Below are 27,087 nucleotides of genomic sequence, written 5' to 3' on the forward strand. Positions count from 1 at the left end.
CTGGGAGGGACAACCGGAGGGCTCAAGGAGGGTCCTAGTGCCATGGGGGAGGTTGTGGGGCCCCTGTGGCTGCTGAGCACAACCGGGCCAAAACCAGGCCCACAGACATTCCACACTGGACTGTCCAGCGCTGCCGCCTGGGCCGGGGTGCCTGGCTGTACCCATGCTGTCCAGCAGTGCCTGGTGGTGGCCAGTGGTACCAGCCATAGCCAGCAGTGGCCAGTGTTCATCGTACGGTGATGACCGGCAGCGCCTGGTGATGCCCGGCTTTACCCAGCGGCGCTGGGTGGTACCCAGCTGTACCGGCTATACCCAGCAGTGCCCGGTACCCAGCCGTAACCGGTGGTGCCCGGTAGTGCCCACCGGCGCGGCGCCCCCCCCGCCGGCTGTCCCCGTTGGGGTGGGGGGGGTCCGCCGGTGCCCCCCCCGCACGGTCCCGGTCCCGGTCCCGGTCCGGGGCCGCTCCCACGTGCGCGGGCGGGGCCGGGGCGGGGTCGGGGCGGGGCCGGCCGCCCCCGGGGCGCTGATTGGCCGCTGTCGGGCCCCGCCCCGCTCACGTGAGCGCCTCAGGTCATATGGGCGCGTGTCATGTGCCCGCCGTGACCGCCGCCTGCGAGCGCCGCGCCGGGAGCGGCCGCGGTCAGCGGGAACGGGGGGCACCGGCACGGGGCCGGGGGGACGGGACGGAGCGACCGCGACTGGCTCCAGGGGAATCGACTGGGCTGGGCCGGAGTTCAGCCCCGAGTGGGGGGCCGGGCCGGGGATCGGCCCCGAGTAGGGGGCCGGGCCGGGCGCTCGCGGGACTCTGCCGCGGCCGTTCCTGGCCTCCGGCGCCCTGACCGTCCCTTCCGCCCACCGCAGATGGGGCCCGTGTTGCTGTCGTCGCTGCTGCTGCTGGGGTTGAGCCAGGCCGCCCCCCCGGACCATGAGGTGACGTACCTGCCCGGGCTGTCAAAGCAGCCCTCCTTCCGCCACTTCTCGGGCTACCTCTGCGCCGGGCCGGGCAAGTACCTGCACTACTGGTACGTGGGATTGCGCCTGGCGATGGGGGGGCATTGGCTGGCACCGGGCACTCACAGCTGCACATCCACAGGTTCGTGGAGGCCCAGAGCGATCCCCAGAGCAGCCCCCTGGTGCTATGGCTGAACGGGGGCCCTGGCTGCAGCTCCATGGAGGGCTTCCTCAAGGAGCATGGCCCCTTCCTGGTTAGTAGTCACTGCTGTCCTGTGGCTTGAGGACTCAGGGGATGACCGGCTATGTGGCACCAGCCGTCCCGCTGTGTTCTGCTGTTCTTTGCCCATCAGTCACCACCTTCTTCCTCAGATCCAGCCTGATGGGGTCACACTGAAGTACAATGAGTACGCATGGAACAAGGTACAGGCACTGCTTCTCTTTTTGTCTTTGAGATGGGGGGGCCCTGAGCCAGTTCCTCCTGCCCTCTCCATGGAGCTGACCCTTCTGCTGCTTCCCTTCTACCCAACACACCCTCCTCTGGAGTCTGCTGTTGAGCAGCACAGGAATGTGGCCACCCAGCACAGCCCTGGGGCGGGCCACACTCCTGTGGGTGCTGCCATGGGTGGGGCCAGCAACCCTTGGCCTTGCTGAGCCAGAGAGTCTCTCCTGACTGCTGGCTCCTCTACTGTTCTCACAGATTGCCAACATCCTCTACGTGGAGTCTCCCGCTGGTGTTGGCTTCTCATACTCTGATGACAAGAAGTATGGCACAAATGACACGGAGGCGAGTGACACGGGTGCAGGGAGAGCCCTGCTCCTCTTCCTGCCCCCTCCTGGGCATGGGGTGCAGCCTCACCACCTGACCATGCCACCTCCTCCCTGCAGGTTGCTCACAACAACTACCTGGCACTGAAGGACTTCCTCCGGCTCTTCCCCGAGTACTCCAAGAACGATCTCTTCCTCACAGGGGAGAGCTATGGAGGTGTCTACATTCCCACACTGGCAGAGTGGGTGATGCAGGATCCCAGCCTCAACCTGAAGGTGGGCAGCTTGGCTCTGCCCAGTGGGCAGCAGAGGGCTTGGCACAGCCGGGGTGGGACCAGCCAGGATGTAGGGCATGCCTGGCCCTGCAGCCTTTCATCTCTTCCTGGGGTTCTGGCAGCAGCTGCTGGTGGACGTGTCTGTCCCTGCTGCCAGGGCAGCGTCCTCAAGCACCCCCAACCCTCCCTGTTCCCTCCGCAAAGTAAACAGTTCCACATCTGCTTCCTGCCTGCGGCTGGTGTGCTGTGACTGCCCTGCGGGGAGCTGGAACACAACAGGGTTGTTTTCTTCTTGCCTCGCAGGGAATCGCTGTGGGAAACGGCCTCTCATCTTATGAGATCAATGACAACTCCCTGGTTTACTTTGCCTATTACCACGGGCTGCTGGGGACCGAGTAAGAGCAGAGGGAATGCTGGATGTGCCGTCCCTGTGCAAGCAGGATGGTTGCACGGCTGGGGCTGTCTGAGTTGGTGGTGTTTGGACAAGGGCAGCACCTAGCCTGCCCTAGGCCAGCAGCTGGGCTGTGGCTCCTTGTCCCAGGCAGCTCCTATGGGTGCATTTGTTTATGGGGTAAAGAGGGCATGGGGCCAAGCTGTGTGCCTTGTGGCCACTGAGCAGAGAGCCACAGGGCAGCTGTCATGTCAGTGTTGCCCCCTGGTCCGAGTCATCCTGGTCTCTGCCCATAGGTTGTGGAAAGACCTGCAGGCCTTCTGCTGCTCCCAGGGAAAGTGCAACTTCCATGACAACGCTAACCTGAACTGCACACTCAAGGTGAGAGGAGCCAGAGCCCCTATATGTGTTCTGAGCAGCATGTGCCTGGCTCTCGGTGGGCCCACAGTTCCAAAAGGGTCCTGCTGAGTCCCAAACCCTTCTTGTGGTTCCTTGCAGATGGGGGAGATGATTCAGATTGTAGAGGAGTCAGGCCTCAATATCTACAACCTCTATGCCCCATGCGATGGAGGTGTCCCGGGGAGCATAAGGTGAGAGTGGCCCCAGGGACAATGGTTCTATGGGGCACCAGATTGCTTTGGTTGCATTGGAACAGAGGGAGATGGGCTGGGCAGGGGGCTCCTCTGGGACACAGGGATGATGTGTGGCTGCTGCTGAGGACTCCCCCCAGGAGAGCCCTTAGTCCTTGTTATCCAGGGTTTTCAGTCTGTCTTCATATTTGCCCTGGCTACAGGTATGAGGGTGATTATCTCATCACACATGACCTGGGAAACTCTTTCATCCGGATGCCACTGAGGTTCTCCTGGAGGCAGGTGAGCTGAGGTGCCCATGCTGCTGGGTTGTGAGCAACCTCTGTTCAGCCAGTTGTGCGGTTGTGGGCAGGAGGGGCAGAAAGCAGGTGCTCCACAGGGCAGGTGCTGCTGTGACAGAGACTCTCCTGACTCTCCCAGAACCTGTTCCGGATGCCGGTAGCCCGAAAGAAGGTCCGGATGGATCCCCCCTGCACCAATTCCACAGCCCCTAGCATGTATCTGAACTCCCCCGAGGTGCGGAAGGCTCTGCACATCTCCCCTGAGGCCCCAGAGTGGCAGGTGTGCAGGTGAGCAAGCTGTGGGCAGGGAGGGAGTACTCTGAGAAGGAGCAGACATGATGCCAATGCTTTCTCCACAGCTTTGATGTGAACCGCAACTACAAGCGCCTGTACATGCAAATGAATGAGCAGTACCTCAAGCTGCTTGGAACCACGGTGCGTGCAGGGGAGCCCACAGACCCTGGGAGTGTCTCTGCCAGCTCAGCCTCCTACCTGGCTTGGGCTGCTGCCCTGCCAACAGCTCACTCTCTGTCTGCTACACAGAAATACCGGATCCTGGTGTACAATGGGGACGTTGACATGGCTTGCAACTTTCTTGGGGATGAGTGGTTTGTGGATTCCCTGTGCCAGAAGGTAAATGGGCAGGGCCCAGGTCAGACCAGTCACTGGCTCCAGGCTATGTGCTGCAGCTGGCTGCGGCAGGAGCATGGGTAGGGCCAGCTGCAGGTGCTGAAGGCTCTGCTGCTACTCCCAGGTGCAGGTGGCTCGCCGGCCCTGGCTCTACACTGAAAACGGTGAGAATCAGATCGGTGGCTTTGTGAAGGAATTCACCAACATCGCTTTCCTCACCGTCAAGGTAGGGCTGAGGGCTCTGGGGGCCAGGGATGGTGGTGTGGGTGGGTGTGCTGGCCACCAAGGCTGCAGTCAGGGTAGGGTGGCATCAGCTGGGCTGTGACAGCACCCCAGCTGCACTGACAAGCACTGCCCCTTTCCTACAGGGAGCTGGCCACATGGTGCCCACAGACCGGCCACTTGCTGCCTTCACCATGTTCTGCCGCTTCATTAAGAACCAGCCTTACTAAGAGCTGCAGAGGTAGTGCCCGGTGCGCCAGCTGCTCTCACCGCCCCACCTGCTCTCACTGCCGGTACCTTGCACAGCCCGTCCTTGCTGCTGCTCGGCTACACCACGGACCTGTCACAGCTGCAGCCTTCTCTCCCAGCTGGACAGGACTGCTTGCCATGGGTAGGGGGCATGGGCTGGGGGACTCTGTCCTTGTGGGAGCAGCGTTGTGCACCTGATGCAGCCACATCCTTCATTGTGGCTTCCTGTCTTGCCTTGTCTCTGTCTGCAGTGGCAGCTGCTTCCCTCCCAGGCAGGGTGCAATCCCCAGCACTTCCCCTTGGCCCCACAAGCACAGGGCCTGGGCAGGCTATGAGGAGCAGCAGCAGGTCGCTGGGTCCTGCTCACCTCTACCTTGGCTCCCACCACCTCTGGTCCCACTGAAGGAGACTTACCACCACTACCACACCAATCCCACTGCCAGGGCACGCAGTGCTTCAGGAACTCACAATAAACTCTGACCAAGGTGGTTCTGCTCCTCCTCGCACCTTTGTGCCAGCCCCTGCTTCACTTTCCTCTGCTTGCTGAGGAGCACCAGTGAGTGTCAAGACCCTCTGCCAGGGAGCCCTGGGCTCTGTGAACTGTGCCGTCGCTGCAGGGGTCCCTGCATCCTGGAAACGAGTTACCCACCTAAGCGATGGCAGCATAGTCACTCTGAGCCCTCTGGTACTGCATTAAGCTGCATCTGCCCCCAAGGCCCAAGCTGGGCAGCAGGATCAGCTGCCTCCTTTCCATCTCCCCACCATGTACCCCAGCATTGACATGTACTCCAAGCAATAAGGCCATGTGGTTGGAGTCAGGTGGTTTATTAGTGTAATGAGCAGGGGTGCAGCAGGGGTTCCCAGAGCACCCTCTCCACCTTGCTGCGCCCCGCCAGGGCCTGGATGCCCTGACACTATGCTGGTGGTACCAGGGAAGCTGCTTCCTACCTATGGTCTATGGGTCCAGCCCAGGATCTGCCCTTGGTCCAGAGAGGAGAGCTAGAGTGAGCTGGGGTCCAGGCTGGTCTCTGTGGGCTGGGAGCTGGAGTAGGCAGTGGCAGTCGGCACTGGGCGGTACTTCTCAATCACCTCCCGAAGCCCCTTGGAGAAGTGGAGATCAGCTCCCACCGTGAGGAATCCCTGCAGAGGGAAGAGGGTCAGTGCAAGGCTGGAGGTGACAATGCCCTTCCCAGCAGGACACGGAGGCCCGGGCTGTCTCATCCCACCACGTACCGCATGATTGGTGACTACCTCCCTGGTGAAGTCCATGCCTTCGGGCAGTGGGATCTGCACGCCCTTCTTTGTCCTCTCTGCAGAGATTGAGAGCTGGGATGAGGCTGAGCCCTGCTGTGCCCCTGCCCACACTCCTAGTTGTGTTGGAGCAGTGATGATTACCGTTAATGATGGGCATGATGGTCAGCTGCAGCAGGGTCTTCAGTGGGGCCTGCAGTGAGAACAGCTGTGGGAGAAGAGCTGGGGTCAGTGTAGTGGCAGAGGCGCCAGCCAGCACAGGGAGGGCTGTAAGTGGGGATCCCGAATGGACAGCCTCTCCCCAGCCCACCCCACGCTGTGGCTGCGTGTAAGGGTTCCCAGGCCATCAGCACGCTCTCACCGCAAGCGACTCCAGTGCTGACTGCTTGGAATAGATGCGAAACCTGGACAGAAGGAAGCAGTTGTGAGTAGGGTGTGGAGGGGACTCTCCCCATGTCCCCTGGGGACTCTCCCCATACCGTCGTAGGTCCAGCTGCACGCGCAGTGCCTTCCCTTGCAGAAACACCTTGGCACTCAGCTTGGTTTCCTGGGGAGGGAGAGGGCTGACTCACAGCAGGCAGAGGACAACCAGGCCAGCTCATCCCAGAGGTCCAGTGTCCCTCTGCTTGGTGACACCAGTGCCTTACAACACAGGATGGGGGACACTGCTGCTGTATGTATACACTGGGGTGACTGCACAAGGACCCCCAGCCCCTTCCTCACCATGGCCATGCTGGAGAGCTGGACAGGTGGGCGGTCTGGGGGCACCAGTGAGATGTTCAGGAAAGCAGAGACAGAGACTGAGGTCCCCGAAGGTTTGATGGTGCAGCGTGGAGGAGCAGAGACCTGCAGCACGAGCTGCAGCGGAGCATCCACAGAAGGGCTCTGTGGAAGGCAGGTGAGCTGGAGGCTGGGAGCAGGGCAGGGCTGTGGCCTGCCCTGGGGCTCTGCCATGCCTTCCACCCTGTCCGGGGACTCCTTACCAGCATGAAGATGGTCCCAAAGAATGTGGCTCTCAGCAAAACCTCCAGGTCCTTGGGCACCTGTGGAGAGCACAAACCACTGAAGGGGGAGTGAGCCACTGCTGCAGGTCCCAGCAAAGCTGCTCCCTGGATCGCACCTCCTTTGCTCTGTGACACAGCCCACTCCTCCCTCTTGCCTGCACACAGTCCAAGTGCCTGGTTCTCCTTACCTTCTCCCCCTGGAGCTCTATGGTCAGCACTCCTGCCTGGAAGTACGAGTGCATGGCTGAGTCGAAGAAGTACTCAGAGAAGGCAACATAAACCATGCGTTCGGTCTCCTTGATCACCGGCTCCACCGCATGGTTCTCCAGTTCCTGGTCCTCTCTCACCCGGGGGAAGAACATGCCCTAAACCAAGAAGAGGAGAGGTTCCCACAGCCACTGGACATCCTACCTCACCTGCTCCATGGCGCCCAATGTGCCTGCTGGCACAGCCTTTCCCACAGGGATAAGGAAGGACCAGCAGGACAGGACCCGGTATTCACCTTGAAGTCAAGGTCAAGGGTGTCAGTGGAGATGGATGGATCCCGTAGGAGGGAGTAGTCAATCCCAATGTGCTCATCCACGTAGTTCCTCACTGCCGGGGAAGATGTGCTGGTGTGACTTAGCCTGGGGCTGCCTGGCAGCCTGATGCCCAGCCCTGTCTGCCCCACAGTGAATGGGATCCAGTCCCTTTCCCAGGGCAACACACACCAGGCACTGTGTCCAGCAAAGAGTTCAGCAGCACCAGGCTGGCATGCTCCAAGGATGGGCAGATCTGCAAGGCAAGGAGCCAGACTGAGTGGAGTCACTCCCAGGACTGGATGAGGAGCTGCAGAGGCAGGACAAGGCCCAGTAGGTGGGCAGGATACAACTCTGCCCTCTCCCACACACAAAGGGCCGAGCCCTAACATCCCACAGCCCCTCTCCTCTGCGCTCAGCTGTACCTGCTGGCTGAGGAGGAAGCGCATCCCCGAGACAATGAAGGTGCTCAGGAACTCATAGACCTTCCTGGAGAACACAAGAGTGGTTCTGTACTGCCTGTTCTCCCTGTGGCTCTGTGCCCATTCCAGCACACAGATGGGCTGAGGAAGCACTGAGGGTGTGGGAAGCCAGGCACAGGCAGAGGGGTCAGGTGTACCTGAGCGTGCCGGAGAAGCCGGCATGCATTCTGGCTATGGAGGCGTCGCAGGTCATATTGGAGATCTTGAGGCGTCCAGCCTCATCCTTGGCCAGCTGCAGCATTGTGTAGATGTAGACACCATCCGCAGAGGCATTGATGGACCCAATGTCATAGCTGGAAGCCAGGAAAGCAGATGAGAGGAGCACGCAGCTCCTGCCAGCTGCAGGACAGCAAGGCACCTGTGGCACCCAGCAAGCACAGCTGTGGGGTGAGCTTGCACCCAGAGCAGCAGGAAGGGGAGGCAGCTCACAAGAACCAGTAGAGCAGCTGCCTGCGGAAGCGTAAGCTAATGGAAGCATTGTTGATGTTGAAGACAAGGTGCTGCTGGGGCTGGAAGTTCAGGTCTGAAAAGGCCATCTGCAGGTCTGTCACCTTGACCCTGCAGGGAGGGGACAGGGGTTAGACAGACAGACGGACATGGGAAGCCGTGGGCAGCAGGCAGCACTCACTGGCTGATGTTGTACTGGAAGTGCCCCTCATTCCCATGCAGGTCTGACACCGTGATGTTCTGCAGCTCCTGCTCCACAAAGCGCAGCCCCTCCTGCTTCACTGCAGGGAAAAATGAGGCTGGGCTGGGACATGTCCTCCCAGCAGCATCGCCCCTGACACCCCCCATCCTCCCCAACCGCCCCATGGTGGAGCAGTGCAAGCACAGCCCTACACAAGCACAGACCCCAGGAGCGTGCCCAACGTCCCTCTTTCCCAGGCTGTGAGATCCTGGCTGGCCCCTTACCCAGGTCCAGCCCCTTGGAAGTAATCCGGATCTTGCAGCCAGGAGGATTGTGTGAGGCTGTGACCAGCGAGGGCAGAAGGAGGAGAAGGAGGCAGCTGCCGGCAGCCATCTCGTACCTGGAGGCAGAGAGCAGGGTCAGCACAGACTGGCCTGGGGACATGCACGGGTGCCAGCAAGGACAGACCCGGGGGACACACTGGAAGGGAAGCACCTGCTGCCCAACCTGCCCGAGGCAGGGACAGCTCCAAAGAACACCCCACAGCTCCACTGTTCTCCCTGAAACTCCCTCGTGCCGCCCAAGTTGCCTTTGCCTGAAACCTCTGGACCAGCAGCCCATGAGGGGCACGGCCCCTACCCCAGGATGCTTTGCATAAGCCCCAGCACTGGCCCTGTGGAGCCCGAGGGTCCCACATCTGGGGACACCCACTGCAGCACTCCCCCCGCCCTGAACATACCCTTCTCCCAGAGCCGCAGGGACAGGCGCCAGCCCCGTGCATGCTGCTGCAGCGGGGAGCCCCAGCACTTCGCAGAGGAGCCAGCCCTCGCCCATGGGGCCGTCCCACAACCCTCACAGCCCCCCCCCCCGAAATGTGCCGCCCGCTCCCAAGCTGGTTTGAGACGGGAGCTGGAGCCTGTCCATCCCGCAGCAACAGGAAGAGCTCCGTGCGAGGCTGTGGGATGGAACGGGGCACCCCCACAACTTCCCCCAAGTTCTCTGAACGGAGAGGATGGGGGACCCCCTCCCCGGGGCTGTGTGATGGGTTGGGGCTCCCTCACAGCGTTTTCCTCCACTTCTACGAAGGGAGAGGATGGAGGATCCCCTTTCCCAGGGCCCGAAGCCACCGTCGTGCCCAGAGGCTGGGGGGTTCCCCTACACAATGCCGGCTCAGTTCGGGTACTTACAGCGAGGCTTGTCCCGGCGTGGGGAAGCTGAATCACGTGAAGGCAGGAGGGAGGGAGAACACCACCAGCTCCAAGACTTTCTTTTGAGCTGGCTGAGGTTTCTCTGCCTTTATATAGCCCCCAGCTGCCACTCCTTGTGGGCTTACAGCTGGGAGGAGACAGCGGGACGGACGGACGGGGAGGATGCAGGTCTGTGTCCCGCCGAGCCCGGCTGGCTGCCAGCACCGGCACAGACAGCGGCTCGCCTGGCCACCCCAGCTCCAGGCTGCACACGAAGCCTTCCTCCCCCTAAAACACCGCTCCCCGCGTCCTGCACGTTCCGTGGATCTCTCCGGCACCTCCCGTGCAAGAGGCGCATGTCAAACAGCGTCCGGGAGGGCCTGGGGTGTTGGGGGCTCCCAATCTGTGTTATGAAGCTTCTGCCAGTGCTGAGCTATCCCAGCTTCAGTGGAGGCTCCGCGGCCCCGGGCCAGGGAGGCTGCTGGGAACTGTTTCACGCCCATCTTTAACACGAACTTGAGCAGAGAAAATGCCGAGGTTGTGGACCTTCAGGACTGCCCTCACAGGCTGTGCCCGGACCCCAAGCCAGGTAGCACTGGCTCTGCAGGATGTGCCTCTGGATGGCCTTGCCCCGTGTGTTAGTTGCAGCTTGGCTGGCTCCGGGAGCACAGCACCGAGATGGGCACTGCCGGAGTGTCCTCACGGGCACCCACGCTGCCGTCCTGCTCCTGTCACGGGAAAAGATGGGCAGCTCCTCAGCCCGGGGCTCCCTCCCAAAAATCCTGCCTGGCCGAGCCATGCCGAGAGACTGCCCCTGCCCTCACCGGCCCCTCGGCCACTTGAGTTGCCTCACTCCAAGGCTGGAGTTTCACCGTCCCCTCACAGAGTCCCCTCTGCCCTCAGGGGTCGGTCTGAGCCGGCCCTTTGTGCCCCGGGCGGTTATCGGTGCTCTGGGCAGCGGAGCCGGGCTGCTGGAAGCCCAAAACGAGAGCCTCAGTGCTTACACAGCACTTACCCCTCCAGAACTGCTGCGCCAGCGTTAACTCATTAAACTGACCCCGCTGCTCCCGGAGCAGAGGGCAGGACTCCGGGAGATGGGAAATCCCTTGGAAAGTTGGGCAGCGGGGATATCCCAAAGGAAAAGGGCAGGAGAGGCCCCGCGATTTCCCCATCCCATCTTCACCAGTCACCAGCAGCCCAGGGACGTGGGGGCGAGGCAGGACGAATGCTCTGCTAGGTGGATGCGGCAGAAGCTCCACCGGCTGCGAGGGGGTCCTGCGGCCCCCAGGGACCCCCCTCCCCCAGTAACAGCCGTGTCCTCCTTCCACGTCCCGTGTTATCCTCCAGCATACGCTGTGCAGCGGCAGCCACGGGCCGCAGGGCAAGGGAGTGACACCAGCGACCATCGGGCTGTGCCCTGGGCTGAGCCGCGTCCCTCACTGCCAGCGCCCGCCGCCTGGCACCGGGACCCGCAGATCAGGGAATACCCACGGCAACAGCGCGGGGAAGGACGTGTCAGTGCTGCGCCCCAGGGACCGCCGGGACAGGCAGCGGCTGCCAGGGCCGGCCCGCGCTCAAGCGCAGCAATAGCAACCGCTGCGCACGGCGGGCGGCGGAAACCCCGAGCCCGCACATCAATGCGGCCCCCCCCCGCCCCGGCCGCCACTCCGCCCCGGCGCCGCCGCTCTTCAAAGGCCCTTTGGTGGGGACCGCTGGGGCCGCGCCCTGTCAATGCCGGGAACCGCCCGCGGCGGCTGAGAGGGCGGGGCCGATCCGCACGAAGCTGCTCCGCCACAGCGCGGGCGGGACCGCCACCGCTCGGCACCCACCGCGAGGCGGGGCTCGCCACAAAGATGGCGCCGGGTGGGCGGGGTGACCGCGCGGCCTTTGCGCTTGCGCCACGCAACTCCCCCAAGCGCGGGCTCTGCTTCGCGCACGCGCTCCACACCCGCGGCCCCGGCGCAAGATGGCGGCGGCGGGGCGGGCGAGGCGGAGGTGGGGCGGTGGCGGTGGCGGACGCAGCGGTGCCCGGTGCCTGCAGCCCCTGGCCTCACGCCCAGGTAAGCGGCGCAACCGCGTGGCCGCGGCCCGCCGCGCAGGAGGAGGCGGCGGGGGCAAGCAGCGGCGGCGTAGGGGAAGCGGCGCGGGCCCGCGGCCGCCATCTTAGAGCGCGGCCGCCGCTGCCGCCGCGCCCCCGGCGTTCCCCCGCCGCGCCTGCGCGTCCCGCGGCCCCTCCCCGCGGCGCCGTAACGGGCTCCTGTCTCCGCAGCCGCCCCCGCGGGCCAGGCGCGGGACGCCCCGCTATGAGGATGCGGCCCCGGCGCGCCAGCGGCGAGCACGGAGCGACGGCCACGCGTCCCGCCAGGCAGCCCGCCACCGTAAGTACCCGCCCTGCCGGCCGCCGCCCCGCTTAGGCCGCGCCCCCGGACCGCTCCCGGCCAGACTGCACAGTTGTCGCCGTCGCCGCCTCCTCTCCGCACCCGCTGGGCGCCCGTGGCCGCCCGCCGGCCCTGGCCCGCCGCGCCGAGGAGCTCCGTGCCATCTTCGCCGCCGGCAGGGCAGCCCCTGGAGGTTCCCGGCCGCTTCCCCGCGCAGACGCGGTGCCGCGGTCCCCAGTGCCCGTGCTGCCCCGGGAGCGCTGCGCTGCTCAGCTCCGGGCCCGCCGGCCCGCGCTCGGGAAGGGGATGGGTACCGACGGGGGAGGCGGTGGCCTGGCTCCCAGCCTCCTGGAGCAGCTGTGGTTCTGGGATGGGGGGAACCGCGGGGTTGTCCCGGGGGGCTGTCGCTGATCTCCTTTGTCTGCATTTGCTGTTGTCTTGTACAAAATTCTACCTCGGTGAAATGGAAACAAATACCGGTCCTGTTTGCTGTACTTCTTTACTCTGTGTCTCCTTACCCCTCGCTGTGGTCTCTGGTTGTGCTGCTGCTCTAGGTTGTAAGCTCTCTGGGCAGGGACAGCATTGTACCGTGTTTGTGAAGCACTGTATGCATTGCCATGGTGTATAAAAACATACCGTAACCACCATAAAATGCTTCCTCTGGATCCCTGTCACTGTCTAAGTCCCAGTGTAGTTACATAAAAGTAGAGTCATTTCTGCCAGGATTCCTGTTAGTTTGGCTGTTTCATTTTCCCAGACCTTAAGGGTACTTGGTTTTAATACTTGTTAACACTGATCAAGTGATAAAGCTTCTTGGCTACTTCCATCATTCCAGTTTATCCATAAATGGGAGGAGGCAGAGCCAGTGACCCTGTTTGACAGCTCTTTTGAGCAATGGGTGGTGAAAAACACTGGCAGGTCACTGGAGCTGGCATGTGCCATCCAAGCTGTCCAGGGCTCTGTGCCCAGCGCTGTCTGTGAATCCTGACATGCATCATTTTGGGAGCTCTGGTCCCCCCAGTACACACCAGTTCACTCTAGCTTGTGCTCTGTGTAACGTGCAGGACACGGCAGCAGCTGCACGTGCAAGTGTAGCTTTAGTTTGAAGAGGAGGGACTAAACCATTCCTGCAGAGGTTCCTGCCGTCCTGCCTTGCAGGCCCGGGATCCCTGTACCCACAGGCTGACATGAGCCTGAGCTGCTGCTGCTGGCCCAGCTCACCTTGGCACCTTTGTGAAGTGACTGTAAGGACATGGTGGGGTTGGAGTTCAGGAGGGAGTGTGAGATTGCACAACACTCGCTGCTGAGGCCGTTAAAGGTCCCCGGTTGTGTCGTGCGCTCTGCAGCAGGCAGGGCGTTACCTGCTTGCTCTGGAGCAAACTCCAGGTGTCCAGTGTCCCACACCTTCCCTTGTGCACTCTGCCTGGAAAGATGGAAACATCTTCCGAGGAGCTGAAGGAGTCAAGTTCCTCAATGCTGATCTCAGCCAAGGCTGTGAGCAGCTGAGCTACTGTCCATTTGCTCTTGACCACTGTTTGCTCCTGCCATTCTGTTCTTCTGAAATTGCCACTGGCCTTTATGCACAGGAGGGACAGCAAAGGTTTCAAATCTGAGTGACTTAGCCCAAAAAAAATCCAGAGTTGTTATTGAAGAGCTCATGTGCATGGCTCCTGCTGCCAGGTACTGTACTGCTCCGGTGAGGAGCGCACTATGCACAGCATTGTGTTGCTGCTGCCCTGACTGTGCTGGTGTGTGCTGTCGGGTGTCTCCAAAGCCTGAATAGAGTTAAGTGTCTGAGGTAGCTGGGAATTATGTAAAATGCCTTGTTTCCCCCCTATTCATTGCCAATGTGTTTTGGGCTGCCAGAGAAGAGCAATCTGCAGCGCTGTTTCAGAAACTTCCCCAGGGGAAGAGTGGTGACTAAGAGAGGAAAAGCCTGGCTGCTTCTCTCCAGCTGGCAACATTAAATTATGATTAAGAGGAGCTTTATTGTTCCAGCAGACCTTCTTTTGCATAACTCTTGTTATGCAGATGAAAAAGCAGCAAGGGCCAAAACAGCTGGCTGAGGCCCTGCTTGTGGGACTAGGCCTAGGACTAGGACATGTCAGCCTGGGACATGCAGAGGGTAATAATTTGGGAGCTCCTGACTCCTAGCCTGTGGTTTTCTAAACCACAGAAGTTGTTAGTGAACCTCCAGGGCTATTTTATATAGCAGATTTTTTTTTTTTTAAATTAAAGCCTTTTGTTGAAATGATGTGCAGTTATGTGTGTGTGAGCTGATTTAAACTGTCTCTGAGGATAACAGATCAGACCTGGCTGCTGGTATTGGTGTGGCAGAAGGTGCCACATAATTACAGAGGAGTGTATGTTATTTTTTACAATCTGATGCTTTACTCTTTGGAGAGATCTAACTGAAAAGGGAATATTTTGGATGCTGGCCTGAAGAACACCCTGGCTAACCCCATTTAACACTGAGCATTCCTCATAGCTAGTTGTGTCCAGGATAACAGGTGTTTTTCAGGGCTTGAGGTGCTGTTTGTGTGTACTGGTTCAATCCCTGTTTTATTGTCAGAGTGAACTTGTTTTGCTACACCTGAGTGTGCCAGGCAGATCTGGGACCTTTCCTGCTGTAACACTCTATGTTACTCTGTTTTTTCTAGTGTGGTTGCTGAGAAATGGCCAATGAGAATCACAGAAGCCCTGCGGAGGAAGCGTCTCTCATGAGTCACTCACCTGGCACCTCCAACCAGAACCAGCCCAGCTCCCCCAAACCCATGCGCCTGGTACAGGACCTGCCAGGTACCGACTGCCTTCGGGAATTCTGCAGGGCCCTGGGAGTAGGGAGGGGGTTGAAGCAAGGCTGCCAAGGGAGGTTGGCAATGATATGTGTTTCAGAGTGTGCTGTGACGGTGCTGGGCACCTGCAGGGTAGGTCTGTCGTGCTCCTCTCCTGACTCTCACTGTCCTCTCAGATGAGCTGGTGCAGGCTGGCTGGGAGAAGTGCTGGAGCAAGCGGGAGAACCGCCCGTACTACTTCAACCGCTTCACGAACCAATCTCTGTGGGAAATGCCTGTGCTGGGACAACACGATGTCATAGTAAGTGCTTGCTCACCTCAGGGCGGCTGTGCCAGGCCCGGGGTGTTCATGGTCTGTGGACCTCAGATTAGAGGTGTGGGAGGGTCTTTTGTGCCTTCAGAACTCCTTGCTCGGTCCATTTTCTGGCACGATTCTGGGGAAGTGTTCCTCTGTCAGGTGCATGTCAGGTGATGCTGTTCCAGAAGTCATGCACCGCTCAAAGAACAGTCAGCGTGGGGGATTTGTGATGAGGTTTGGTTTTTTTTTTTCCATTAAAGTCTTGAAAAAAAAAATATAGACATCTAGAAGAGAACTTTCAGCTTTGTGAAGGCGTGACCTAGTGGTGTCCTTATTTCCATCCACGGGGGAGCAGTGCAGTGGGATGCTGCAGTGGCAGTGGGTGAGCTTGACACGTGCTGTTGTTGTTTGGACTCTTCATAGTCAGACCCTCTGGGACTGAACGCAGCTCCAATGCCACTGGAAGGTGGGGTGGCAGATGCTTCTGTGGAGAGCAAGCAGAGGAAGAGGAGGTTCTCAGAGGAGGTTCCACCAAGTGGCAACAGTGTGAAGAAGCCCAAGGTGGGTGTGGTGCTCTGAGACAAACGTGTGCAGCCTGAAACCGAGGGGTGCTGGAGAGCTCCCCATGTGGTGTTCTGGTGTGGGACTATTTGGTTCAGTGGGCTGCTTCTCCTTTACCTGTCTCTCTGGTGCAGTAATTCATCTTTCACACACACAGGCGGATGTCCCAGGGAACCCAGCTGCTCAGCCAGTCCCCATCTCTCCCAGTATTCCAGGAACTTCTGTTTTGAAGGCATGGTGTGTTTCACCTGAAGACAAACAGCAGGCAGCTCTTCTACGACCAACTGAGTGAGTTGTCTCCTTTTGTCTTCTGTTCCTTTCTCAGTGAAGTCTTTGAGACACACAGGTTTCCAGACATCTTTGAGAAACCTGAGGGATAAATTGTTGCCAGGAGTCTTGATAGTTTGGTTTCCTGGCTGGTGAAACAATCCGAGGAAGCGTCTTTTAAAGTAATATTTGATAATTAGCCAGTGGTCTGCTTATTCTGATGACATTTGCTTCTGCCACAGAGTGTACTGGGACCTGGATATTCAGACAAATGCCGTGATTAAGCAGAGGGCGCCATCAGAAGTGCTTTCTCCACACCCCGAGGTGGAGCTGCTCCGGTCCCAGCTCATTCTCAAGCTGCGGCAGCATTACCGTGAGCTCTGCCAGCAGCGAGAAGGTGAGTTTCTGTTGGGTTCTTTTGATTTCCTTCTCAGTTCTGCAGTGCTGTGGTGATCTCCCTTTTGTTTTATGCCTGTCTTGTTCCTTGTGTTCTCTTTTTGTGATGGTTCTACTCTGTGAAATTGCTGGTTAATCGATTAGGCAAAACTTTGTGTGATGATCCTTATCAGAGCTACTGGGCATTTCTATATTTTATTGAATAGACCCTTCTTCTGTGCGTCTCCAGGGATTGACCCCCCGAGGGAGTCATTTAATCGCTGGATGTTGGAGAGGAAAGTGGTTGATAAAGGGACAGATCCTCTTTTACCGAGTGACTGCGAGCCAGTAGTGTCTCCTTCCATGTTCAGAGAGATCATGAATGACATTCCCATCAGGTACTGTTCACAGACAGAGCACACTGTTGGGGTTGTTCTGGGTTGGTCTGATCTGGTGATATACCTGCCATGGGTTCTGCTGCGGTGCTTCCCTTTGGCTAATGAAGTGGTTGGATGCTGGTGGAGGAAAGCTGGGGAGCTGAACCTGGCTTCCATGCCTTTGTGAGACTCATGCATATGAATTTAACTTACCTCAGGTTATCCAGAATTAAGTTCCGTGAGGAAGCCAAGAGGCTGCTCTTCAAGTATGCTGAGGCTGCAAAACGGCTGATTGAATCCAGGTGGGAGCTTTTCTCGCAGTGCTGTCACGTTCAGAAAAGACAAAAGGACTGTAGGGGCTTTTTATCCTGCCTTATCCAGCACTGGTGATAATGTTATTGTGGAAGAGCAAGGTTAGGAACATACAGAAGAAAAACAGTTGTGCTGGAGCCATCTTTTGATAGTGACTACTGTAAAATGTTATACTGGGGAGCTGAATGTGTGTGGAATGTCTTCTGTTATCCCTGAGATAAAATCAGGAGTGCTTGGGCACTCACTGCTGTTGCAGAACAACAAGTTTAGAGTGGCATTTTGTATACAGGGTACAGTTTTCCTGACCAGTTCTGCTACAGGAGACCGAACTGAGGAAAATAGTGGGGGAGAACCTTAAGGGGGAAAGGAAAATTTGTAAACAGGATAGTTTTCTCAAGAGTCACAAGCCCCTAGCAGTACTTGAAAATTAGAGGCAATATCGAAATGGACCACTGCCATGACAAATAAAGGCTTTGTGGGCCTCTCCTGTTGCAGAGAGGACAGCAGCCAGCTGCACCAAGTTTTGGAGAGAACATGGTAGGCCGCAATCACGCAAACATCTGGAAGGCCTTTCCAGAGAACTGGAGGGGACTGACAGGGATGAGACTTGAAGAAGTGTCGGTGTCCACATTCCCCCCTGACAGAAAACTTTGGAGGGGGGTGGAATGCCTTGCTTTGCAGCCGTGAGTTAAATTTTGCCTCTGTTTTTGCAGGAGTGCTTCCCCAGACAGCAGGAAGGTGGTGAAGTGGAATGTGGAGGACACCTTCAGCTGGCTGCGACGGGACCATTCTGCCTCCAAGGAGGACTACATGGTCAGTGTACCACTGACGTGTGGCTGTGCACAGGGAGCTGGGGAGGGCGCATGTGGGAGATGGCTGCCATTGCCTCCCCTCACGGTGTGCCACAGGGGAGCAGCCTGGACACACTGAAGACCCCTGGAGACCCAGTGGTGGCCGTGTGAGAGACTCTGGTTCTCTGTTTCCACAGGACCGCCTGGAGCACTTGCGCAAACAGTGTGGGCCCCACGTGTCTGCAGCAGCCAAGGACTCTGTTGAAGGCATCTGCAGTAAAATTTACTACATATCCCTGGAATACGTCAAGCGCATCCGGGAGAAGCATCTTGCCATACTCAAAGAGAACAATATCTCTGGTAGGCAGCCAGCTGTGGAGAGCTGTAGAGCTACAGCACTGCACTTAAAGGCCCCATGGTCTGGCCTACCCTTACTGTGTTACCTTTAGGGAGGGCAGCTCTGTCTTCAAAGAAAGTCTGTGATTCAAAGTAAGAAACAGCCAGTTCAGCATAGGCCTCAGCTTTCAGTCACAGTGTCTGTGAAGTGACAGACTGTCTTCCATCAGGTGCTGTGACCAGCTGTAACACCAGATACTCTAAATGTGATTTGCCAGGATGAAGTAGCTTGTTAGGAGCAGGTCACACTGAACAGGGCATTTGTTCATTTCACTGGACCATGCTTTTTTGCTCTGCTGCTTGATGAATTCCTGGCAGCTGACACCCCCTTAGTAATGCCACTCTTCTTGTGTTTTGAGCACCTTTCTGTACCCTTTTGCCTCCTGGCTTGTCACTGTGCACCCTTTCCTGGCAGAGTTCATGTTACTTGATCTTTTTTCTGTTCTTTCTTCCATTCACATCTGCCTCTAGTCAGCTTTTCCTTCCTTCATGGGGCCTGCTCCTTTCATTACCACTGTCTGTAGTCCTGTTCCTTTTGGGTCCTGCCTCTCTTCAAGCTCCCTTTAGGTCCCAATGTCTTCCTTTTGCCATTGTTTTTGATGCTTGTCTTCCAACCCCACTAAGTCAGAGATTCCTTCCAGCTGATCTGTGAGCTCTCCCTGAAGCTGAGGCAGTGGGTAACCACAAGGTGCTGGGAGATTTCCTCTGCCTCCTGCATTTGCCAGCCTGTGATTTTTTATTGTGCTTTGAATGAGTTTGGGGCAAACTGAAATAAGAAACAGTAGCAATAAAAAGAGTGTTTTGTGTGTTTGAACACACCTCAGGCTGCTGGCATGGTTGTGTGCTGTGTGCAGTTCTGCTGCGTTAGAGGTGGAGAAATGCTTTCAAATGTGTCCTCTCTGCCTTCTGGCAGTGGAAGATGGAATTAATTTGGGGAATCAGCTTTGAATCTAGGAAGCTGCCTACAAAATCTGTGAAGGACCACCATGGTGGTTTTTTGGGAGGACCACCCTACTCTCCAGCCCTGTTTGGTTTGCTGCATCTTTTGAGGTGGACTGAAGATTGGTCCCAAATACCCTTGGCTTCTCACAGGCTGCCTTTCTGTTCGTTCTCCGTAGCTGAGGTGGAGGCTCCTGAGGTCCAGGACAGGCTGGTGTACTGCTACCCTGTGAGACTGGCCATCCCCTCCCCGCCGCTCCCCAGCGTGGAGATGCACATGGAGAACAACGTGGCGTGTGTGCGGTACAAGGGGGAGATGGTCAAAGTGAGCCGCAACTACTTCAGCAAGCTGGTAAGGGCTGGGTGCTGACTCTCCTGCCCCTTGGGGCAGGGTTGTCTCCTGGGCAGGGCTGGGCAGAGGCTGGCCAGCTGTCCCTGCAGGGCTGTCAGACACTGTCATGGCCATGAGGACAGCTGCTCTCACCTTAGCTGGGGTCAGGCTCTGCTGGGAGTATTTCCCAGGTGTGTGCTCTGAATAAGTGTTGTGCTGCCAGAACATTTTACTCAAACCAAGGCAACCCTTGCTGAGAGACACGTGCTGCTGTGGTGTTTCATTCATTTAATGTGAGTGACAAGCTGGTGGCTCACGCAGTGACAGCAGATGTGCTGACAACTCCCTGCAGAGCCCACCTGCTCCTCAGCCTCCCTCTCCCTGTCACAATGTGTGTGTATCACCATAGCTCACAATGTGCATGTATCACCGTGGCTTGGCTGTTCCTGGTGTCTTCAGTGGTTGGGCTTTCTCTTCCAGTGGCTTCTCTATCGGTACAGCTGCATTGATGATTCGGGCTTTGAAAAGTTCCTGCCTAGGGTTTGGTGCCTTCTCCGTCGATACCAGGTACAGTCTCAGCACAGCTGTACATCAGAAAGGCTTGGAAGCACTGGGAACTTGTCTTTGTTCTCGGAAAGGGTCACAGCTTTGGTAGCCAGGAGCAACACCGGGTTCAAACTGGGTCTGTAGTGTGCTCATGCTATGCTGAGGTAGGACTATGGGCTGGGGAGCAGTTCTGATCTTGACATGAGATCTCGGTGTGGGTAAAGATTTTTGTGAAGGAAACCTTCAGTAGCTCTTGTCTCTGAGGGGCAGCTGAAGTATCCCTCGGGTACAAGAGAAGACTGATGATTTTGTGAGGTCAGAATTGGATAAAATATCTGAAGAGCATTCTTGGGTACCTGCAGGGACCTACACTAATTTGAGGAAGGACGAGGGGGCCCCGCATACCTAGAGGAGTGGGTGCATGGACATGTGGCCCTGGGTCTGTGGTCAGTGAAGGGAGCAGCAGGAACAGCAAGTGCAGACACAGCTCACCAGGGTTTGCTCTCCTCAGATGATGTTCGGTGTGGGGCTGTATGAAGGGACTGGTCTGCAAGGGGCACTTCCTGTGCACATCTTTGAAGCCCTCCACAAGCTCTTTGGAGTGAGTTTTGAATGCTTTGCCTCGCCTCTGAATTGCTATTTTAAACAGTACTGTTCAGCCTTCTTGGACACAGACGGGTATTTTGGATCCAGGGGGTGAGTATTACGTTCCCTTGCTCTGTGTGGGTGTGGTGCATGCCCATGAGATGACTCAGGACAAGCTGATGGGCATCTTTGCCTCTTTCTCCAGCCCGTGCCTGGATTTCTTCCCCATAAGTGGCTCTTTTGAGGCAAATCCTCCGTTCTGTGAGGAGCTGATGGATGCCATGGTCTCTCACTTTGAGGTATGTCTGCTCACCAGTGGGGCTGTTCGGGATGGAGCTGTGCTGTCCATTCTCTGCTCCCCACCACTCCTGCGCCCTGAGGGTAGAGACAGAGGACGGCGACAGCTGGCACTGCTCTTGAAGCAGAAGCATTTCCTTTTTATAGAACTCATTAAACACGTCATTGCTCAGCCAGTGCTGAGATTGTTCCTTTTCTTCTTGCGCTAGAAACTGCTGGAGAGCTCCAGCGAGCCGCTCTCCTTCATTGTCTTCATCCCTGAGTGGCGGGACCCCCCCCACACCAGCCCTGACGCGCATGGAGCAGAGCAAGTTCAAGCGACACCAGCTCATCCTGCCGGCCTTCGATCACGAGTACCGCAGCGGGTCCCAGCACGTCTGCAAAAAGTAGGCTTTGTTCTCAGATCCTTCTGGGAACACGGCTCTGAGGCTGTGTGACAGAAATATCTTCTCCCAAGCTGAAATCAGTGGGAAGCAGGGAGCAGGCAAGGACAAGCGCAGCTCATCGTCACTCTGGGTGTTTAGGATGGGCAGACAGCATGGTGAATTCATCTTCTGTTTTATGACTGCTAACTTTAGCTTGTGAGAGGTGTGTGCCTTGGGCACGAATCCAGCTGGAACAGGTCACACCTGTGGCACTGATCTGTGCCTCTGCCAGCCCTCAGGCCTGGTAGCTGCCTGTGCGGCAGCAGCTGGATGTCCCTGGGGGAGCAGAGGCAAGGGGTAGTAGGGGCTTGGTCCCCCAAGGGGCAGGCTGGCCTCTGCTATGCTGCTGATGCAACAGGTTTGAGCAACAACTCGTTAAAGCAACAGGTGCCTCAACACTGAAGTTCTTACTTGCTTAGGACTGATGCCTCACGGTGCTGAGTCCCCTCTGCAGGGACAGCAAGGTTCCAGCACTTGCATGTACTGGTAGGGAGCGATAGGGCTCTGCAGCATGAGTGCTCCCTCCCTCTGGAAACTCAGGAGCCTCTAGTGTACTCAGAGCTGCGTGAGGCTGCACTGTGCCTCCCTTCTCAGAATAATGAGAGAAAGGACTGGACAAGTACTTGTCCTAGTGAAGGCAGGAGGAGGAGGAGCAGGTGTCAAGGGCTTTGGGGGGGGCCCAGGGGAGGTGCTGATGCGTGTGCTCTTCCCTTGCAGGGAGGAGATGTACTACAAGGCTGTGCACAACACAGCCGTCCTCTTCCTGCAGAACAGCGCCGGCTTTGCCAAGTGGGAGCCCACGCCAGAGCGGCTGCAGGAGCTCGTTGCAGCCTACAAGCATTCGGGCCGGACCCTCAGCTCCTCATCTTCCTCATCCTCCTCCTCCTCCTCCTCCTCCTCTACAGCGGACAAAGAGCGGGAGCTGGGCCGAGAGCAGAGCAGCAGCCGAGAGACTAATCCCAACTAAGGCAGAGGTGCGAGGCAGCAGGGGAGGTGCTTGGCGGCCCCGGGGGAGGCTGGCCGGGGCAGCAGAGACTGCTGGCTGCGCAGCGCCGGCCCAGGACTCGTGCGCCGCAGCTCCACGGCACCCGCTCTCCTCTGCGAACTGCACGCCAGCCCCCAGGAGCCGGGAGCGCCCGGCGGCCGGTGGGAGAGGAGGCTGAGCCACAGCCCTCACCAGGGGTGAGGGAGAGAGCCCAGCGTGGCGCGGCAGGAGGAGCCGGCAGCTCCGCGACGCCGGAGCGCCGAGGGAAGGGACAGCCAGAGCCGGGACGCGCGCGCGAGCAGAAGGACGGCGGAACAGATGGAGGGACGGATGGACGGCAAGCGCGAGTGCTGGGCGCTGAGCGCCGCGGCCGGAGGGGCCCCGGCAGGAGAGGGACGGGCAGAGCCCGGGGGCTCCTGCGGCCGGACTGGCCCCAGCATGGCTCCGTGTCCATAGTGTACATAGTTCTGTCTGTGGCGCCCACGCTCCTCGTGGGGCTGCTCCCATCGCATCTGTGTTTCTTTCTCATGTGTGAGTCCCGTGTTCGCTGACATTGTGTCCCAGAGAGGGGAGGAGCAGAGGAGAAAAGTTTCTTTGGTGTGTAAAGATGTCTTTGCAGCTGTTTTGTAGTCATTGTGGTTTTTATGCGGAGCCTCCGGGCTTTATTTAACCTCCTTGGGTTTTGTTTTGTAAGGATTAATTTAACACCGCTAACCATTTTATTACTTTTATCAAGAAGAGCAAAGTCTATTTTTGATTTCTGTTTCCTAGTTCTTAGGAACATTAAAACCAGCATACAGCTCTGCTTGTGTCCATGACTTGCCGTCTTTGATGTCTGGGGTGTGTGCCGCTGTCTGGTCTCTGCCTGGGTGGGAGGCAGAAAAATGTTGGGGTTTGGTTTTTCAGAACTATCTGGCATCTGCCGTGTTCCAAGCAGCCCTGCCCTCCTGGTGAGTTTTGTTTCCTAAATGACCAGTGTGAGCCCCTGAAGCAGCCTGGCTACTGCAATGCTCCAGTGAGGTTTTGATGCTCTCCCATTGGAAGAGTGCAGGGAAGTGCACTGCCTTTGGACTCGTTGGGGCAGGCAGCACAGCCTGTGGGGTGCCACAGCAGTCTTGGAGCTGGACAGTGACACCCCGAGGTGGGCAGGATTGCCCAGCCCCAGATGCTGCCCACTCCCAGAGGCTTCACAGCTCTCCAGAGATGATTTTGATAGTGGCCTATCATAGTGGAGATAGTGGAGATCATTAATGTCTTTAAAGCCAGGGCAATTGGGAATATCAGCTGCAAAAGTGGCAGTTTGTGAAGCCTTTCTTTCCCCTTTAATTACTGTTTTTGAGCCAAGAACGCCTGCTCCCAAGGCACAAGTGAGCAAAAGACCTGCCGATGCTGGGAGTATCCCTAACCCACCCCTCGGTCAGTCGGTGCACACTGAGCCCTTTGCCTGCTCCCTGAGGTGAGGGAGTTAACCTGGTTAAGTATCCCGTGGCTGTGGTCTCACAGGGGATGTGTAAGTGACATCAGTGGCCAGAAGCCTGTTGGCACAGGCTGCTTCTTGAGTCTCCTTTATCCTAACAGAGCAAGAGATTCTCAACAAGGCACGGGTTGACACTGGGGGCGTTTCAAGGCAGATAACCAGGACTAGGTCAAGCTGTGCGAGGGGCTGTGCTGTGAGGGGCAGCTGTGGGAGAGCTGGGAACAGTGGGTGGTATGGGCAGGACTGGGGGGAACGAGGCACACCAGGAGCTGGACTCCTTGCATAAAAGCTCCGACAGGCTCTACTAAACCTGGACGATTTGAACTAAGAGGCCCTCACTACCATCGTCCCTGTGGTGGGCAGTGCTGCCGCTCTCCTGTCTGGAGGGAAGGAGGGGGTCCCTGAGTGCTTTTGCTCCCCCGGGAAGCATCCGGTACGGTCAGCAGATGGGTGCGGATTTGACTGGGCTTGGGAGACACAACCTGCGGTGAGGGATGTGCCCAGCCTGAACCTGTAAGTGCTGTGTCCCCCGAGTGCCCCCGACTCGACTCCCCGGGGATGCTCAACCCCGAGCGCCGCTACCGCAGGCCCCACGCCGGGAAGGAGCATCCTCAGGGCTGACCGTGAGCGGGGAACCCTGGCATACCGGGCGCCGCACCGATCCCGCACCAAAACAGCACCGCCCCCTGCATCGACCCCTGCGCCTACCCCTCAGCAGCCGGCGGGGCCCGGTTCTGCAAGAGGGGGCTCCGCAGGGCTCCGGCACGGCCCGTCCGAGCTCCCCCTCCGTTCCTCGCTCCCCGTTACCGGGCCAACGCCGCGGCGCTGCCGGCGGCCCCTGCGCCGCGCTCGCCCCCGCAGCGCGGCGGGCAGCGCCCCGCGCCTCCCCCCATGGGGCTGCCGGGCCCGAGCCCGCCGCCGCCGAGCCCACCGGTGCCACCGAGCCCGCCGGCGGCGGGGACCGATCCGCCGCTGTGTCCCCGCCGGGAGCCGCGGAGCGCAGGTACGGAGAGGATGCGGCGATGGCCGGGAGCGGGGGCGGGGAGTACGGACCGAGAGCTGCTGGCCCCGGGAGCGGGGCGCGGGGTGGGGGGGGGTCCCCGCCGCCGGCAGAGCCAGTGCTCGGAGCCGTCCTGGCCCCGGGACCCCAGGGAGCCCGCACGCACCCTGAGGGCCAGAGATGCGTCCGGGAGCTGCCCTTCCGCTGCTGCCTGCTCCTGGGAGCGATTCTTTCCCCCGCAAAGCAGGGGCCGGGATGACGGCGACTCCCAGCGCGGGTGGCACCAGGCGGGGGTTGGAGTCGAGGCCGGGGAGGGGACTGTCGCTATCGTTCTGCTGTCACTGCCCCGCTCTTCCACCGAGCCCCGTGGTCTGACCAAGCGGAGCTGGGACCCCAGCGGGGGAGGCAGCGGGCCCGGGGCCTGCCCTCAGCCCTGGCTGATAGCGGTGCCCCCTCCCTGCAGCTGGAGCAGCCCCCAGCAGCCCACCAGGAGCATGGCTCAGCCAGAGAGCAAAGTGGTGTCCCCGCCGGCGGCAGCCTCGTCCCCGGAGCTGGAGTGCCAGATCTGCTACAGCCGCTTTGACGCCCGTGTCCGCAGGCCCAAGCTGCTCCGCTGTGGCCATCGCCTCTGTGCCCGCTGCCTGCGCAGGATTGTTCCCCCGGGGGACACTTCAACCCCCCAGCTCCGTTGCCCCTTCTGCCGCCAGCACAGCCCAGTGCCGGGCGGAGACGTGCAGCAGCTGCAGGATGACGGTGAGGCACTGGCACTGCTGACAGGCCGTGAACGGGCCAAGAAACGGGGTCCACCCCGGTCTCCTGAGGTACTCCTTTGCCCCAGTGTGCTGGAGCCCACATCCAGCCCCGACTGCCTGGTTGTCACCATCCTGGAGGTGCCAGAGGATGTGACCCCACCAGAGAGCCTGGGCAGGCTGGAGGTGGTGCGGCTGTACCGCCCCACCAGCCTGGGTGCACTGCCCTGCCACGGCCCTGGGCAGAAGTGGCGCTCCTGGGGGTGGGAAGCTGTCCCTCGCTTCATTCTGGGCGTCCTCTGCCTCCTCTACTTCAGCTCCCTGCCCTTCGGCATCTACCTCCTGCTCATCGAGCACCACAGCCTGGGCATCATCCTGGTCAGCCTTGTGCCCTCCACCCTCCTTCTCTGCATTGTCTACAGCCTCTGCCAGTGCCTGTGCCTGGAGGTCTTTGGGTTCCCCCACTCCTGACTCTGCACAGCCAACCCCTGTGCCTGAGCCAGGCAGGATTTGGGCTTCTTGGGTCCTTGTCCCTTGACGTACACGTGTCCTCTGACCCACAGCTTGCTCTGCCTGGACCATGGGGAGAAGCTCAGTGCCTGGTGCCTTCCCATGCAGAGCAGCACTGTCTTTTCCTTGTGGGTGCTCACACTGGCTGGAGTGGCTGCAGGAGCTCGTCGCAGCCTACAAGCATTTGTGCCAGGCCCTCAGCTCCTTGTCCTCCTCCCCCACAGCAGACAAGGAGCAGGAGCCAGGACACTAATTCCAACTGAGGAAGCGCGGGTGTTGGGCGCTGAGCGCCGCAGCAGAAGAGGGACGGGCAGAGCCCGGGGGCTCCTGCGGCCGGACTGGCCCCAGCATGGCTCCGTGTCCATAGTGTACATAGTTCTGTCTGTGGCGCCCACGCTCCTCGTGGGGCTGCTCCCATCGCATCTGTGTTTCTTTCTCATGTGTGAGTCCCGTGTTCGCTGACATTGTGTCCCAGAGAGGGGAGGAGTGGAGGAGTTTCTCTGGTGTGTAAAGATGACTTTGCAGCTGTTTTGTAGTCATTGTGGGTTTCTTTTTGCGGAGCCTCCAGTCTCTATTTAACCTCCTTGGGTTTTGTTTTGTAAAGGATTAACTTAATACTGCAAACCATTTTCTTACCTTTATCAAGAGGAGCTAAGTCTATTTTTGATCTCTGCCTTAGACCTGCCCTGTTCCTCAGGGGCTGCTCACTGCAGCACTGGCAGTGAAGTTACCGACATCGCTGCTGGCACCCCTGCATCCCTGCCAGCATCCCCCACCAGCATCCCCACCACACACAGGCAACACCAGGAGACCCAAACCAGTCATATTTATTACCGTGTTGTGTCCTTCCCCACCCACATCTCCCGCTCTCCTTGGCCAGGCAGCTGCTGGGTGCCATGGCTGTCTCTCCTGCCATGCCCCTGGGGACAGGACATGACTCTGCCAGCCCTATACCTGCTCCAGCCCCACTGGCACCTCCGGGTTCTTGCTGGGGCGAGATTCCAGCATCTCTGCCACACTCCAGATCTTGGGTTTCTGGGGCTGCTTGTCCTGCTCAGGGCCTGTCCTCACCTCGGGGCTGCCCCCACACCCATCCTGCACGGGGCTGGAACTGGGAATGGGGACAGCACCCGACGGGACGCCCTCGCCCTCGCTGTCCTCGCTGTCTGAGGCGCTGCGTGTGGCCCAGCTCGCCTTGTTCTCCTTCTTGAGGCGCCGGCGGGCATTGGCGAACCAGGTGGAGACCTGGGTGAGGCTCATCCGGCT

At 59.0% G+C, this 27,087-nt stretch overlaps 4 protein-coding genes across 5 annotated transcripts; 3 read left to right on the forward strand and 1 right to left on the reverse strand.

The window, feature by feature from the left end:
- Positions 1–567: 567 nt before the first annotated feature.
- Positions 568–4,863, forward strand: CTSA (cathepsin A). 2 transcript variants are annotated; one of them, XR_005703272.1, is made up of 16 exons: positions 568–639; positions 862–1,022; positions 1,094–1,205; positions 1,324–1,374; positions 1,652–1,738; positions 1,840–1,995; positions 2,298–2,389; positions 2,682–2,766; positions 2,884–2,975; positions 3,179–3,257; positions 3,396–3,544; positions 3,616–3,691; positions 3,800–3,889; positions 4,011–4,112; positions 4,255–4,499; positions 4,609–4,863. XR_005703272.1 is itself a non-coding variant. In XM_040079900.1 (15 exons), exons 2-15 carry the CDS (start codon positions 862–864, stop codon positions 4,336–4,338), a joined length of 1,416 nt encoding a protein of 471 aa, XP_039935834.1. In that variant the 5' UTR covers positions 568–639; the 3' UTR covers positions 4,339–4,863. The 2 variants fall into 2 exon arrangements, 1 of the variants encoding a protein (XP_039935834.1); XM_040079900.1 differs by having other exon boundaries at positions 4,255–4,863.
- Positions 4,864–5,166: 303 nt separating this feature from the next.
- PLTP (phospholipid transfer protein) lies at positions 5,167–10,658 on the reverse strand. Its single transcript, XM_040079899.2, has 16 exons — positions 9,428–10,658; positions 8,525–8,640; positions 8,241–8,340; positions 8,042–8,170; positions 7,750–7,905; positions 7,556–7,619; positions 7,323–7,386; positions 7,115–7,206; positions 6,801–6,977; positions 6,592–6,651; positions 6,332–6,493; positions 6,088–6,155; positions 5,970–6,012; positions 5,753–5,816; positions 5,591–5,667; positions 5,167–5,497 (listed from the first exon to the last, which is right to left on the reverse strand). Exons 2-16 carry the CDS (start codon positions 8,631–8,633, stop codon positions 5,357–5,359), a joined length of 1,506 nt encoding a protein of 501 aa, XP_039935833.1. The 5' UTR covers positions 8,634–8,640; positions 9,428–10,658; the 3' UTR covers positions 5,167–5,356.
- A 719-nt stretch (positions 10,659–11,377) lies between these two features.
- PCIF1 (phosphorylated CTD interacting factor 1) lies at positions 11,378–22,903 on the forward strand. Its single transcript, XM_040079674.1, is given in 18 exon segments — positions 11,378–11,487; positions 11,697–11,805; positions 14,466–14,604; positions 14,777–14,901; positions 15,322–15,459; positions 15,617–15,747; positions 15,969–16,123; positions 16,352–16,499; positions 16,697–16,780; positions 17,504–17,603; positions 17,779–17,941; positions 19,096–19,268; positions 19,728–19,814; positions 20,305–20,489; positions 20,584–20,677; positions 20,885–20,947; positions 20,949–21,061; positions 21,818–22,903. Coding segments are annotated over 16 exon segments (2,133 nt in total). The 5' UTR covers positions 11,378–11,487; positions 11,697–11,805; positions 14,466–14,480; the 3' UTR covers positions 22,068–22,903.
- A 1,605-nt stretch (positions 22,904–24,508) lies between these two features.
- Positions 24,509–26,373, forward strand: LOC120759938 (E3 ubiquitin-protein ligase RNF182-like). The gene is made up of 2 exons (XM_040079675.1): positions 24,509–24,565; positions 25,026–26,373. Exon 2 carries the CDS (start codon positions 25,057–25,059, stop codon positions 25,780–25,782), a length of 726 nt encoding a protein of 241 aa, XP_039935609.1. The 5' UTR covers positions 24,509–24,565; positions 25,026–25,056; the 3' UTR covers positions 25,783–26,373.
- Positions 26,374–27,087: the final 714 nt, after the last annotated feature.

This window comes from Hirundo rustica, chromosome 16 (assembly GCF_015227805.2).
Source record: "Hirundo rustica isolate bHirRus1 chromosome 16, bHirRus1.pri.v3, whole genome shotgun sequence".
Lineage (NCBI taxonomy): Eukaryota > Metazoa > Chordata > Aves > Passeriformes > Hirundinidae > Hirundo > Hirundo rustica.

Excerpts from the sequence above, each read along its gene's own strand:
- CTSA (XM_040079900.1), top strand. The coding sequence starts at position 862 with ATGGGGCCCGTGTTGCTGTCGTCGCTGCTGCTGCTGGGGTTGAGCCAG. Across the intron at positions 2,976-3,178 it reads GGTGTCCCGGGGAGCATAAG|GTATGAGGGTGATTATCTCA; the intron begins GTGAGAGTGGCC and ends CCCTGGCTACAG. Across the intron at positions 4,113-4,254 it reads TCGCTTTCCTCACCGTCAAG|GGAGCTGGCCACATGGTGCC; the intron begins GTAGGGCTGAGG and ends CCTTTCCTACAG.
- PLTP (XM_040079899.2), bottom strand. The coding sequence starts at position 8,633 with ATGGCTGCCGGCAGCTGCCTCCTTCTCCTCCTTCTGCCCTCGCTGGTC. Across the intron at positions 8,341-8,524 it reads TTCCAAGGGGCTGGACCTGG|TGAAGCAGGAGGGGCTGCGC; the intron begins GTAAGGGGCCAG and ends TTTTCCCTGCAG. Across the intron at positions 7,207-7,322 it reads TTTGCTGGACACAGTGCCTG|TGAGGAACTACGTGGATGAG; the intron begins GTGTGTGTTGCC and ends CTTCCCCGGCAG.
- LOC120759938 (XM_040079675.1), top strand. The coding sequence starts at position 25,057 with ATGGCTCAGCCAGAGAGCAAAGTGGTGTCCCCGCCGGCGGCAGCCTCG.